This window comes from Coregonus clupeaformis, chromosome 6 (assembly GCF_020615455.1).
Source record: "Coregonus clupeaformis isolate EN_2021a chromosome 6, ASM2061545v1, whole genome shotgun sequence".
Classification (NCBI taxonomy): domain Eukaryota; kingdom Metazoa; phylum Chordata; class Actinopteri; order Salmoniformes; family Salmonidae; genus Coregonus; species Coregonus clupeaformis.
The window spans coordinates 39,931,893-39,945,087 of NC_059197.1; the positions used below are offsets into that span (position 1 = coordinate 39,931,893).

The 13,195-nt window shown below is 42.7% G+C and overlaps 1 protein-coding gene across 2 annotated transcripts in view; it reads left to right on the forward strand.

Moving 5' to 3' along the window:
- Positions 1-13,195, forward strand: part of LOC121567929 (calcium-binding protein 8-like) — a 99,335-nt gene that overhangs the window by 9,097 nt on the left and 77,043 nt on the right. For both annotated transcript variants that reach the window (XM_041878318.1, XM_041878317.1), the window contains exons 2-3: positions 5,923-6,047; positions 11,569-11,712. In XM_041878318.1, coding sequence (XP_041734252.1) covers positions 5,930-6,047; positions 11,569-11,712 — 262 coding nt within the window. In that variant the 5' untranslated portion in view covers positions 5,923-5,929. The remainder of the gene's footprint in view (positions 1-5,922; positions 6,048-11,568; positions 11,713-13,195) is intronic.

Genomic DNA, 13,195 nt, shown 5'->3' on the forward strand with positions numbered 1-13,195 from the left:
CACTGTCCTGCTGTTTCAACTATGCATACAATACAGTAGCGGATGGTTTAGTTGGCCCAACTCTGTGCTGTCTCTCTGGACTCATACACAAATCTTGTTTCAGTTACATGTAGTTCCGTTTTATCCATGGTCATAGATTTACTGTGGTTATCATCTCCCTGCTCTGTGTTCTACTGCATGTCTGCTGCAAAGCTCTGGGTTACATAAGGCTGTTACACAGAGTAGCTCTTAAAGTGTCAGAAACGTGAGACAAATCCTAATGTACAGTAGGACCATAGGGTTACAATATACAGTATATAAACACCAAAGTGAGCTAATTGTATATATTTGCACAAGGGGATGCCATTGATAGATATTAAGTACCCAAGATAAATTAAAACTAGCACACAATGTGGCCCTGAATACCCCTACGATAACTTGTTAAAAATATCAATCAGTTTATCAATACTGTTTATATGGGGTGCAGCATTATTTCAGAGATGAGAGTGCAGTAGTATGTTACATTCACAGAGAAATACTGCCACAAGACAGATGAGTTAGCCTAGTTATAGAATTACAGGAAAATAGACAAGACTGTATTAGCAGTGACAGATGAATGTTTTTTATTCTTTGATTGATGAATTAAGAAACAAAGAAAGCGAATTGGAACAATCTTGAAAGCTCACAAAAAGCGATCTCTTGGACAGTAGCAATCAATGCTACATTCACTTTCGTGTTTGCCGACGAACAAGAAGAGTCTTAATCACGTTTTTGTCTCAGGTCTCTATTGGACTTCTACCTTACTATGGTGCCAATGGGGACGAACAGGATTAGATTGCATGATTACATTACCTGTAGCTCTAGCTGTACTGTACATTTCCTCAAATGTTTGAGTATTTTGTCTCACACGAGGGTACCTTCCAGTGGATTGCCAACTGCAAACACAAATAGTTGCCCATGAATCTCTAACCACAACAATAGTGTCACCCCCTGTAAATACTGTGTACCAAATTCTGAATGAAGAGAGTCATCTGTTGAGTCTCGTATGTGTTCTTACCACCCTGAGTGTGATGCATCTCTGAATCCTGAAATTGGTTCCCCAAAAGTTGGTGGTACATTTGACAGTGGCTGTGAAGTTTTATGAGTCGCTCCGAGTGTGTTTTTGTTGTTGTCAACATTTTTAACAGAGGAAGAGATCAATAACACATACTTAAGTGATATAGAAGTGGATTGGGACTAGACTTATCAGTCTAAGCTTTGAGTTCCAGATCCTTACCTCAACCTTATGTCGTGGAAATTCTTACACAGGGACACTCAAAGTCAATCTTAAATGAATCATCGTTTATTGTCAGCGCGCTGGAGAGGTTCCAACCAACTCAATGCACCATAGTACAAATGTCAATCAGGAGCTCTCCTGGGGCAGTCCCAGCAGTTTTCTTATATACAGCTATACACAGACAAGTTATATTTGCATGATCTAGCATAATTAATTAATCATTACTGTTTTGTTTCATTCATGTGACCGACCAATACTGGTTCATAACATGTGACAGACCAATATCTCACAAGGCTTCTTCTCTCTCAAAACAAGGTCTGGGCGTACTGCCAAATTGCAGATACTGATAAGTGAGGATTCGTCCGATCAGTCACTTGCATGAACACAGAAATTGGTTATTAGAACAGCACATGAATAGAATATAGAAAAGTATAGAATAGAAAAGCACCAACATTAACATTTTCATCACACTTACATTCTGAGGAGGGATGTGTGTTCCATTAAGGTGTTGGTATGACGATGTAGCCCTACTGCAATTATAGGGCCTTGTTAGTTCCATTGAGTGCAACAACACTGCTTGTACTGTCATACATGGCTGAACCCAGGATGTAGAGAAAATGCATTAACCCAGAGGTGACTGTTTGGTTAAGGGAAGTAAGGTATAGATGTAGGAGGTAGCTATAGGTTTAAGTGGGGTGGATGGATCTCAAGCTGGAAACCAGCCAGAGCATGTCACACATCGCTCAGTTGGAGAGTGGTTGCAAGCCAAAGCATGACAAATGTCCCTCAATTGAGAGTGGTGGTTGGGGGAGTGTTCAGCTGAGAAAGTGGACACCACCTTACCCTTTGGCCTATGAGATTCACCCCCAGAGGAAGCTACATGGTTCTGAGTGGTTCTTTCTTTCTTTCTTTCTTTCAACTCCTCATTCAATTTCAAGAGGCATCCACCAATCCTCCTCTCAGTGTCTCATCAAAACAGAAGCCAATTAGCGCAAGGAAGTGCTCGTGCCCAACTCCCCTGCTCTCTCTCTCTGTTTTTATTTTCTGTTCTGTGATACCCCTGGGTTTCGATTTTTTAAATAATGAATAGCCCCCCCCCCCTCCCCCCTTCCACTTGTTATGCTGGCCTCAAAGTGGGAGAGATTATTATTATTATTTTTAATAATTGGGGGGGGAGGGTGTAGATCAGCTTTAATATTGGAGATAGATTGTGGCTTCTATCAATGTAATTGTCTGCATGATTTCAAATCCCCCATATATATTTTTTGTAAATATATATTATTTTAAATATATCTTTATTATGAAATATATTTTCCTTCTTTATTATTTTCCCCTAACCCTACCACCCCTCCCCTAATTGGAGGAAACAAATGGACATCAATACTTAGGCTTCTACTTCCAGCTTATACATACTATATACATTTTACAGACACAGTATATTTTACTTATCTTTTTTATTTTATTTTTTTGTCTCTGAAAACCATCCAGTTCTGATTTCTAATTGCCATATACACTACATGACCAAAAGTATGTGGAAACCTGCTCGTCGAATATCTCATTCCAAAATCATGGGCATTAATATGGATTTGGTCCCCTCTTTGCTGCTATAACAGCCTCCACTCTTCTGGGAAGGCTTTCCACTAGATGTTGGAACATTGCTGCGGGGACTTGCTTCATTCAGCCACAAGAGCATTAGTGAGGTCGGCACTGATGTTAGGCGATTAGGCCTGGCTCATAGTCGGCGTTCCAATTCATCCCAAAGGTTTTTGACGGGGTTGAGGTCAGGACACAGATCTCGACAAACCATTTCTGTATGGACCTCGCTTTGTGCACGGGGGCATTGTCATGCTGAAACAGGAAAGGGCCTTCCCCAAACTGTTGCCAAAGAATCGTCTAGAATGTCATTGTATGCTGTAGCGGTAAGATTTCCCTTCACTGGAACTAAGGGGCCTAGCCCGAACCATGAAAAACAGCCCCAGACTCATTCCTCCTCCACCAAACTTTACAGTTGTCACTATGCATTGTAGCGTTCTCCTGGCATCCGCCAAACTCAGATTAATCCGTCGGACTGCCAGATGGTGAAGCGTGATTCATCACTCCGGAGAACGTGTTTCCACTGCTCCAGAGTCCAACGGCGGCAAGCTGTACACCACTCCAGTCGACACTTGGCATTGCACATGGTGATCTTAGGCTTGTGTGCAACTGCTAGTCCATGGAAACGCATTTTATGAAGCTCCCGACTAACAGTTATTGTGCTGACAATGCTTCCAGAGGCAGTTTGGAACTTGGTAGTGAGTGTTGCAACCGAGGACAGACGATTTTTACGTGCTACGTGCTTCAGCACTCTGCGGTCCCGTTCTGAGAGCTTGTGTTGCCTACCACTTCACGGCTGAGCCATTGTTGCTCCCAGACGTTTCCACTTCACAATAACAGCACATACAGTTGACCGGGGCAGCTCTAGCAGGGCAGAAATTTGACTAACTTACTTTCTGGAAAGGTGGCATCCTATGACGGTGACACGTTCTTCAGTACGGGCCATTCAGTTGCCAATGTTTGTCTATGGAGATTGCATGACAGTGTGCTCAATTACTTTACACCTGGCAGCAACGGGTGTGGCTGAAATAGCCGAATCCACTCATTTGTAGGGGTGTCCACATACTTACTTCAGCAAGACAAAGGAGCTGATCGTGAACTACAGGAAACGGAGGGCCGAGCACGCCCCCGTCCATATCGACGGTGCTGTAGTGGAGCGGGTCGAGAGCTTCAAGTTCCTCGGTGTCCACATCACTAAGGAAATGTCATGGTCCACACACACCAACACAGTCATGAAGAAGGCACGACAATGCATTTTCCCCCTCAGGAGGCTGAAAATATTTGGCATGAGCCCTCAGAACCTCAAAGTTCTACAGCTGCACCATTGAGAGCATCTTGACTGGCTGCATCACCGCTTGGTATGGCAACTGCTTGGCATCCGACTGCAAGGCGTTACAGAGGGTAATGCGTACAGCCCAGTACTTCACAGCGGCCAAGCTTCCTGCCATCCAGGAACTCTATACCAGGTGGTGTCAGTGGAAGGTCCTAAAAATTGTCAAAGACTTCAGCCACCCAAGTCATAGACTGTTCTCTCTGCTACCGCATGGCAAGCGGTACCGATGCACCAAGTCTGGAACCAACAGGACCCTGAACAGCTTATACCCCAAGCCATAAGACTGCTAAATAGTTAGTTAAATATACTGAACAAAACTATAAATGTAAAGTGTTGGTTCCGTGTTTCATGAGCTGAAATAAAAGATCCCAGAACATTTCCATATGCACAAAAAGCTTATTTCTCTAAAATGTTAGTGAGCATTTCTCCTTTACCAATATAATCCATCCACCTGACAGTTGTAGCATATCAAGAAGCTGATTAAATAGCATGATCATTACACAGGTGCAGCTTGTGCTGAGGACAATAAAAGGTCACTCTAAAATGTGCAGTTTTGTCACACAACACAATGCCACAGATGTCTCAAGTTTTGAGGGAGCGTGCAATTGTCAGTACGTCCAACCGGCCTCACAACCGCAGACCATGTGTATGGCGTTGTGTGGGCGAGTGGTTTGCTGATGTCAACATTGTGAACAGAGTGCCCCATGGTGGCGGTGGGGTTATGGTATGAGCAGGCATAAGCTACGGACTACGAACGCAATTACATTTTATCGATGGCAATTTGAATGCACAGATATACTGTGACAAGATCCTGAAGCTCATTGTCAGGCCATTCATCCACCGCCATCACCTCACGTTTCAGCATGATAATGCACATCCCTATGTAGCAAGGATCTGTACACAATTCCTGGAAGCTGAAAATGTCCCAGTTCTTCCATGGCCTGCATACTCACCAGACATGTCACCCATTGAGCATGTTTGGGATGCTCTGGATCTACGTGTACGACAGCGTGTTCCAGTTCCCGTCAATATCCAGCAACTTCACACAGCCTTTGAAGAAGAGTGGGACAACATTGCACAGGCCACAATCAACAGCCTGATCAACTATATGCGAAGGAGATGTGTTGTGCTGCATGAGGCAAATGGTGGTCACACCAGATACTGACTGGTTTTCTGATCCACACCCCTACCTTTTTTTAAGGTGTCTGAGACCAACAGATGCATATCTGTATTCCCAGTTATGTGAAATCTATAGATTAGGGCCTAATGAATTTATTTCAATTGACTGATTTCCTTATATGAACTGTAATTCAGTAAAATCTTTTAAATCTGCATTGACCCTTTTTTGCACTAACTCTTTTGACTCATCACACACTGCTGCTTCTGTTTATTATCTATCATGTTGCCTTGTCACTTTATCCCTACCTATATGTACATATCTATCTCAATTACCCATGTTACCATTACTCATTCTGTATTTATTATTTTACTATTATTTATAAATTTTTCTTTCTGCATTGTTGGGAAGGGCCCTGAGTAAGTAGTTCATTGCTATTCTACACCTGTTGTTTTACGAAGCATGTGACACATAACATTAGATTTCTCTCTCTCGCTCTCTCTCTCGCTCTCTCTCTCGCTCTCTCTCTCTCTCGCTCTCTCTCTCTCTCTCTCTCTCTCTCTCTCTCTCGTGTTCTGATCTAACTGATCCTAAACTAATCCCCCCACCCTTTCTCTCTCTCAGGGACAAGATGCCGTTCCACCATGTGACGGCAGGGCTGCTGTACAAGGGGAACTATCTGAGTCACTCTCTGTCTGAGGACAATGACTGTGACCAGCTAGCCAGCATCTCTGTGGAGGAGCTAGATGGTGAGTCCCCCCAGGGCTTGGGCTGGTACTACTGCGGCTAGGTTGGTTTGGGCTTGGTTGGTTTGGGATGGGCTTGATTGGTTTGGGTGAGATGGGATAGAGATTAGGACTGGGACGGTGGATTTGGCTGGTGAGGGGCATAAAGGGACTTTGGGGAAGGCTGGGATTTGGGTGTTTGATATGGCCAGGATAAACAGTAGGCTAGAGATAGTGATGGGATAAGTAGTAAGACAGTATTCTTAACCTAAACACAGTTTTGACATGAATCAGCGAGCTTGGACCAGTCAAGACATTTATTGACAAACACCACTTGCTCCTGTTGCTGGAGCCAACAAACCGTTGGCTTTATAAACTATGAACCTTCTACACTATGACTCAATGTTCTTAACATCACTTATCGCACCACAGTGGCGGCTCCTGAAAAAATTCTCAGGGGGGGCAATTTTTCTGATGATTTAGGTGACCTACACACATTTAAAAAAAGATATGTCCAGCAACAACATGAAGACAGGGGCAGCATATAAGTCAATACTGATATACACATTACTTGCTTCAAAAAGGCCTCATGGTTGAATTGGAAATATGTGCACCTGAGCATAATTCACAACAAGCAAGCAGGAGCTTTTGATAGAGGCTACTGAAAACATTGATGCAAGTTATTGGTAATAGGAAATGTTTATACACTTCCATATTCTGCCCTCTTGTATAGATTTGTGAAAATGAACAGTGATAGACATTTTGCCTGAAAACAGAATTTGAAAATAATTTCTAGAAAAGGTAAACACAGCTATCTGTATGGCTTTGTAAAATGAACAACCATATTCTGGCCAATTGTATAGATTTGTAAATATGAACAACCATATTCTGGCCAATTGTATAGATTTGTAAAAAAAAAGTTTTACTTTTTTTAAAATGAAAAATAACTATTTTAAACAACATCAACTGTGAACTGATTTGGGCGTGTGTGTGTTAAAGAGACAGACAGGGAGGGACAAAGAGAGAGAGAGGCTACATTACTTGTACTGAAACTGTTCTCTTCTCTCTTTCACTGCAGCAAAGCGGTCAATGACTTTCTCATTGAAATCAGGCATAAAATTCAGCTGATGCACATAGCAATGCACGTAATGGGCATTCTTGAAATGCTCACGTACCTTTTGCTGCACACCAGCCTTCTCTCCCCTCATCACACTGGCTCCATCGTAAGCTTGCGCAATGAGTTTGACTCTCAGTTTCAGTCTCTCCAAAAGCACACTGGCGATTGAGACTGAGGTTGATTCCGAGATGGGAAGGAACTCAAAAAAGCGCTCCTGCACTCTGTGGTTGCTATCTATGTACCTCAGCACCAGCTGTGTATGTGTAGAAACGTCCGTGGTCTCGTCAGCTTGGATAGCTACGAAGTTCGCCGACTTCACCTCCTCCACAATATGCTCCCTCATGACCGCTAGCATACACTCCAGTAGCTCGTTTTGAATGGTCTTTGATGTGAACTTCTTTCAAAGAGACAATCGAGTTGCACTGAACGCTATAGCCATCTTGATAGTAGTACGTGAATTGATTGACGCTGCTACCCGCTCTTTTCTTAGTTACGTTCATGGTTATGTTACGTATGACGAAAGCGCGTAAGTGCAAGCCCTCAGAAACCCATAGAGATTGTATTGAAAGCTCTGATATTTGAAAAAAAAAGATTTTACATGAGAGGCTATGAGAGACTTCTGGGCGATTTTCAACCTGACTGAAATCGCCCCAAAACGGGCGGGGCCATTTGAAGCACGACTTTAGCCTGATTGGACATTTAGTGGCAGATCAGACGTCTAGATTAGAACACTGATAACTACTGTTGCCGTGATATAATTGATTAGGAAAAAAATCCCTTGCTTTTCCCGTTTGGCAGTGCGTCGCCCATATCGCCCTAATGAACACACCGCCCCTGTCGCACATGTAGAATTCGATTAATGGGCTCTTGCTCTCTCTGTATTTGGCATTAATTAGAGGCAGTGGCTGAGTCTGTGTTTATGAACGCTTTTGTCTTGTGTGTGTGTGTGAGTGTGTTCTGTACGTTGTTCTGAGACTTATCACCCCACTGGCCAGGCCGGCGGTGGAGCCCAGCCCAGGCCTGATCGATATTATCCTCTGCTGGAAACAACATCATCACAGTGGTCATAGTGGGGGGGAGGGGGGAATGAACTACACTAGATGCTCTCAGACCACAAATACTGTATTAATCCAATGATGTCACATTAAAAGAAAATTCCACCCAAAACTATATTTTGGTATTAGTTTCAGTAGTCCATTGTTGACATAGTCCCAAAATGTTTTGCTTGTCAGCAATCAAGTTTTCAAGATATATAACTTTGAAAATACAGAAATCATCACCGTATGATGCATTTTGCATCATATGATACAAAACACAGCATCATATGATGCAAAATGCATCATACGGTGATGATTTCTGTATTTTCAAAGTTTTCCTTTAAGGTGCCTATGGCAAATTGGATGCAGAGTGCACCGTAATAGGCTAATAGCCACCTACTCTGTCAGAGTCGGGTGGTGTTATTATGCTACAGCTATATTGGCAGTTGGCACTGCATGTCTTTCTCTCGTTTGATTTGTTAAGTTGTTTTGCTATGGTGGTAATGTATTGGGTAAATGTAATGAATTGGGTAATGCGTATAGCTCTTATCGGGAGGTCCTCATAAGGTCAATCAATGTAATGGACAAATACGCATATACTGTACCTCTGTCAGCAGAAACAAAGACATAAAGGTATTGATCATATATGATCAGCAATCATCTCCTTGGCTTATTAGTTTATCCATAGTAGCTTACACAGGCAGCTACCATTTAGCATGTTCACCCTTTCTACCATGGGGATATTTACTGAGGCAATTTGGTGAGCCTACCTGTAAGTGTCTTTATCTATGGCCATTAAAGTGATACAGTGTAACTATACTGAGTTGAACTAGCTGACTCACCACATACAGCACGTTGTCATCAGTCAGCTTTAGTACAGCTACACATTGTCAACCTCTCAGCCTGTTGGAGAGGGGATGTAGTTGCCCTGTATGTCTTGTTCTACTAGCGTGGTGAGGACTGTCTGATTTGTGTGTGGTTGGTGTGTGTGTGTGTGTGTGTGTGTGTGTGTGTAGTGCTCTGAGCACTGCAGCATGTAGAATAGATGTTTGTGTGGGTAGAGAGCTTTGTGTACCAGGTAGTCTTGCCTCTGTCGAGGCCGATCTGTGCTGCTACTGCTTCTGCTGCTGTGTCTGAAAGGTCAGGCAAGATGTGTGTATAAGATTATAATTTACAGACACATACAGCACCGACACCACTAACTTCATATCAATCAATCAATCAATCAATTTTATTTTATATAGCCCTTCTTACATCAGCTAATATCTCGAAGTGCTGTACAGAAACCCACATAGCAAATATCACAAATTATAAACACTGGGAAAGTAGGGATAAGTAGTGTTCAGTAAGGAGAAAACGTTTTCAAACCAGGAGCTATTATTTGAAGTTGTCCAATTAGAAAGTTTTACGTTGTAAAAAGTTTTACTACGGTGTGCCCTACTGAACATGAGCGTGCTGATGCACTTGGCCTAGATTGCAAAGCAGGGTGCTGTTAAAGTGACTCTAAATTCAAGTCTTTTTTTACTCTGATTCATTTCTCCGTCTGAACATTTCCTTAGGTATTCCTGTTCCTTTGGTATTACTTTGTCATACATTCTTTGTCATCATTCTCCGCGGTAAAGCTTTGGTTTTCAGAGCATCAGAAGAGGGCCCTAATGAATATGGGAGCAGTTGTGCATGAAATAGCGAAATAGCGGGAGAGACCTGTATGAATATATGACACAAGGTCTGAATGTTGTTGGTGTGTTCAAATGGGCCCGAGGCCTCAGACACAGGAACCTACTATATAAAGGCCTGAGTACCTCACTGCTCTGTTCTGCTTTGCTCTGCTCCTCCTGATGGGTTTATTCATGAGACACTCATTTCAATGTACCAAAATAAATCCATACACCCTTGATGTGCTTGTGTTGTTCTCTGTATGTGTTGTGTTGTGCTGTGTGTGTCTGTGTGTGTCTGTGTGTGTGTGTGTGTCTGTGTGTGTTCTCTAAAACAAGCGTCTTTGGTTGGAACTAGCTTTTGTACTGCGTTATGAATGATAATGGCTAAGTGTGTTGCTCGGGACAGATGTTTTGGGAAGCAGGGAATGACAAAAGACTGTTCAGAGGCTGGTACAACGACTAACCTGAACCCTCGGTAACATCTGAGTGCTTTTAACGATCCGAAATATCGTTTCTCATTTTACGAGGTGATTTAAACACAGAGAAAAACCATTAGATTTACACACCATTGTCCTCCTTGCAGCTCAGAGCACCAAATCACTCCTCCTCCCCTGACTGGCAATGAATGAATGACAGCTTCTCAGTAGATGATTGTCAGGTGATTGACCAAGGATAGGCTAAAGATTGGCAGCATGGGCGGGTCTCCTCTAGCATGAAACTTTACTTCATGCTTGGGTTATCTTTGGACTGTGTTAACCTGTTGTTTGTTCTTTCTCATGGTTTCAGCCAAGAACTCTACCACTACTATGTTCTGTTTATCAACATGGTCTTTTCAAGACTGGTCCCGTAATATTAATGTTCTTGTTAGCACCTGTGTTCTCAAAAAGTGTATGACATTGCCTTCCATATCTGGGACACGTTTGGACTTGATTCATGTTTGAGTTAGCCTGGGTCTTGGGTGAGGTACAGTCCTGTGTAATACATTGTTGCATTGTTGCAAGGCCACAGGACTCTCTCTCTCTCTCCCTGGTCCTGGTGAGGTAAAGCCATGTATTCCAGTAGTACCCAGCCTCAAATTATTGAGTGTTCAGCAGTGTGCTGAAGCATACCATGCAATCATAGTGTTCTTTAGAGATCTGAAATTCCACCTTTAATTAAAAACACCCGTGGCTGCCTCTCTCTCTCTCTTTCAATCTCTCTGCATCTCTCCCTTTCCCCTCTCTTTCTTTCTCTCTATCCCTCTCTCTCTCACTCTCTCTCTCTGTCTCTCTCTCTAGTTCTCTCTCTCTGTGTCTCTTTCTCCCTGCTTATTGCCTCCCGGTCATAAGCCCTCTCCTCTCTGTAGACACACGAATAAAATATGAATTCATAAAAGCACAGAGGAGCCTGCTGACTTTTAGGCTCGACGCTGACGGGTATCTTACAAACTGAAGGGAAGGAGTAGCACAGACATAGTACAACGGCTTGTCGTACACACAGGGCAAGCTTATTTGTCACCACCATAAAAGTTGCCTACAGGTTATTGCAGATGTCATTTGCAATGTTCTTGAGCTAAGGCATAGAGCTAAAATAATCCCTAACCATGGTGGATGCTCTCCTCTCCTCTCCTCTCCTCTCCTCTCCTCTCCTCTCCTCTCCTCTCCTCTCCTCTCCTCTCCTCTCCTCTCCTCTCCTCTCCTCTCCTCTCCTCTCCTCTCCTCTCCCTTCTCCTTTTGCGCGTTTTGTGTTGACAGAGATCCGGGAGGCATTCAGAGTGTTGGACCGGGATGGGAACGGGTTCATCTCCAAGCAGGAGCTGGGCATGGCCATGAGGTCCCTGGGATACATGCCCAGTGAGGTGGAGCTGGCCATCATCATGCAGAGACTAGACATGGATGGTGAGTCACCTTCAGTACACATTTCACACATGTACAGTACAACAGACACATGCAGTTGCACGTGTAACAGAAGGTCCCATGTTCGAGTCCAGTGAGAGACAGGAACAGGACCCACTCTGTAACACGCACACACACATATTTAAACATAAACAGATCCCTTCCCTCCTGTTTTCACACCATGATCACGCACATACAAAGACATGGACAGGGTCATAGACATACTATCAGACATACACATATATATAAATAAATCCTGCTCTTCCTTTTATACACATGGGCCTAGATATGACTACATAATCACAAACATAATCAATACATTGACATGAGTACTCATTCACCATTATGCACACACATTTGCATGTACATGCAGTACATTACATGCGCACAAAAATGTGCACTCATTCGCACCATACATTCAAATCACGACCTCCACTTTTACACTTTAAATGAGCATGAAGGATCCTACTATCCAAACACACACCGGAGGAGAACTTAACACATCCCATAGTCCCACTGTAGCAATATCTATCTCTAAGCTGTAGATGTGTAACATGTTGGCTGTGGTCCCTTGCTCCATTTCATCTTAATGCACCGTATTGCACATATTTCCGCTAACACACACACGTGCACGCACACACACGCACGCACCATGCACGCACCATGCACGCACACACACAACATGTGATTACAGTAGGTCACACAGGGTGCCTGTGGTTTCTGTACTGAAGCCAGTCCCTGCTGTGACCTGCCAGAGAAGATCTACATCAGCTGAAATCTGCTACTGTAACACAACACCCCCTCTCAGCTTTAACCTCTGACCCCTGACCTCTGTTTATTTGTTTTTTCTCCTTGACTTTGTCCTCGTAGTTCACAGTCAGCAGCTCAGCTACTGACCCAAGGAAATTAGAAATCAGCCAGACTCCTATTTTGAGAGAAGCAGAGAACCAAAGCCGGGTTTTGCACAATGCTGACAGCATGGACATTCATATTTCTAATTGACATATTGAAGTAATTGCAATTGCGGTAGACATGAATATATTGTTTCTTCAGGTTTAATTGAAGAGTTATATTCCAAAACGCTATATATACATTTTCAGGAATGTTGGTAAATTAAAGATATTATGAAAGAGATTGGTGTGTTTTTTCACTATCTAAGCATGGCATGGGGTTGTTCAATGACATACATGTGTTTGTATAAAATCCATATTTGATTTCAGAGAGACAAATAATCATGTTTTTTTGTTAAATGCTACATATCCGCCTCAGTGTCAGAGAAATAAGTAGTACTGCTAAGATTTACACAGTCAAATGTAACAAATAACTACTTTTTTTATAAAGAACTGTACAAATGATACATTTGTGACATCCATATTTTAAAAAACGTTTTACAAATGTTTTCAATACAGTAATATGAGATCTGTATGTAAAACATTTACATTTGATATTTTTGTCATTTAGCAGATGCTCTTATCCAGAGTGACTT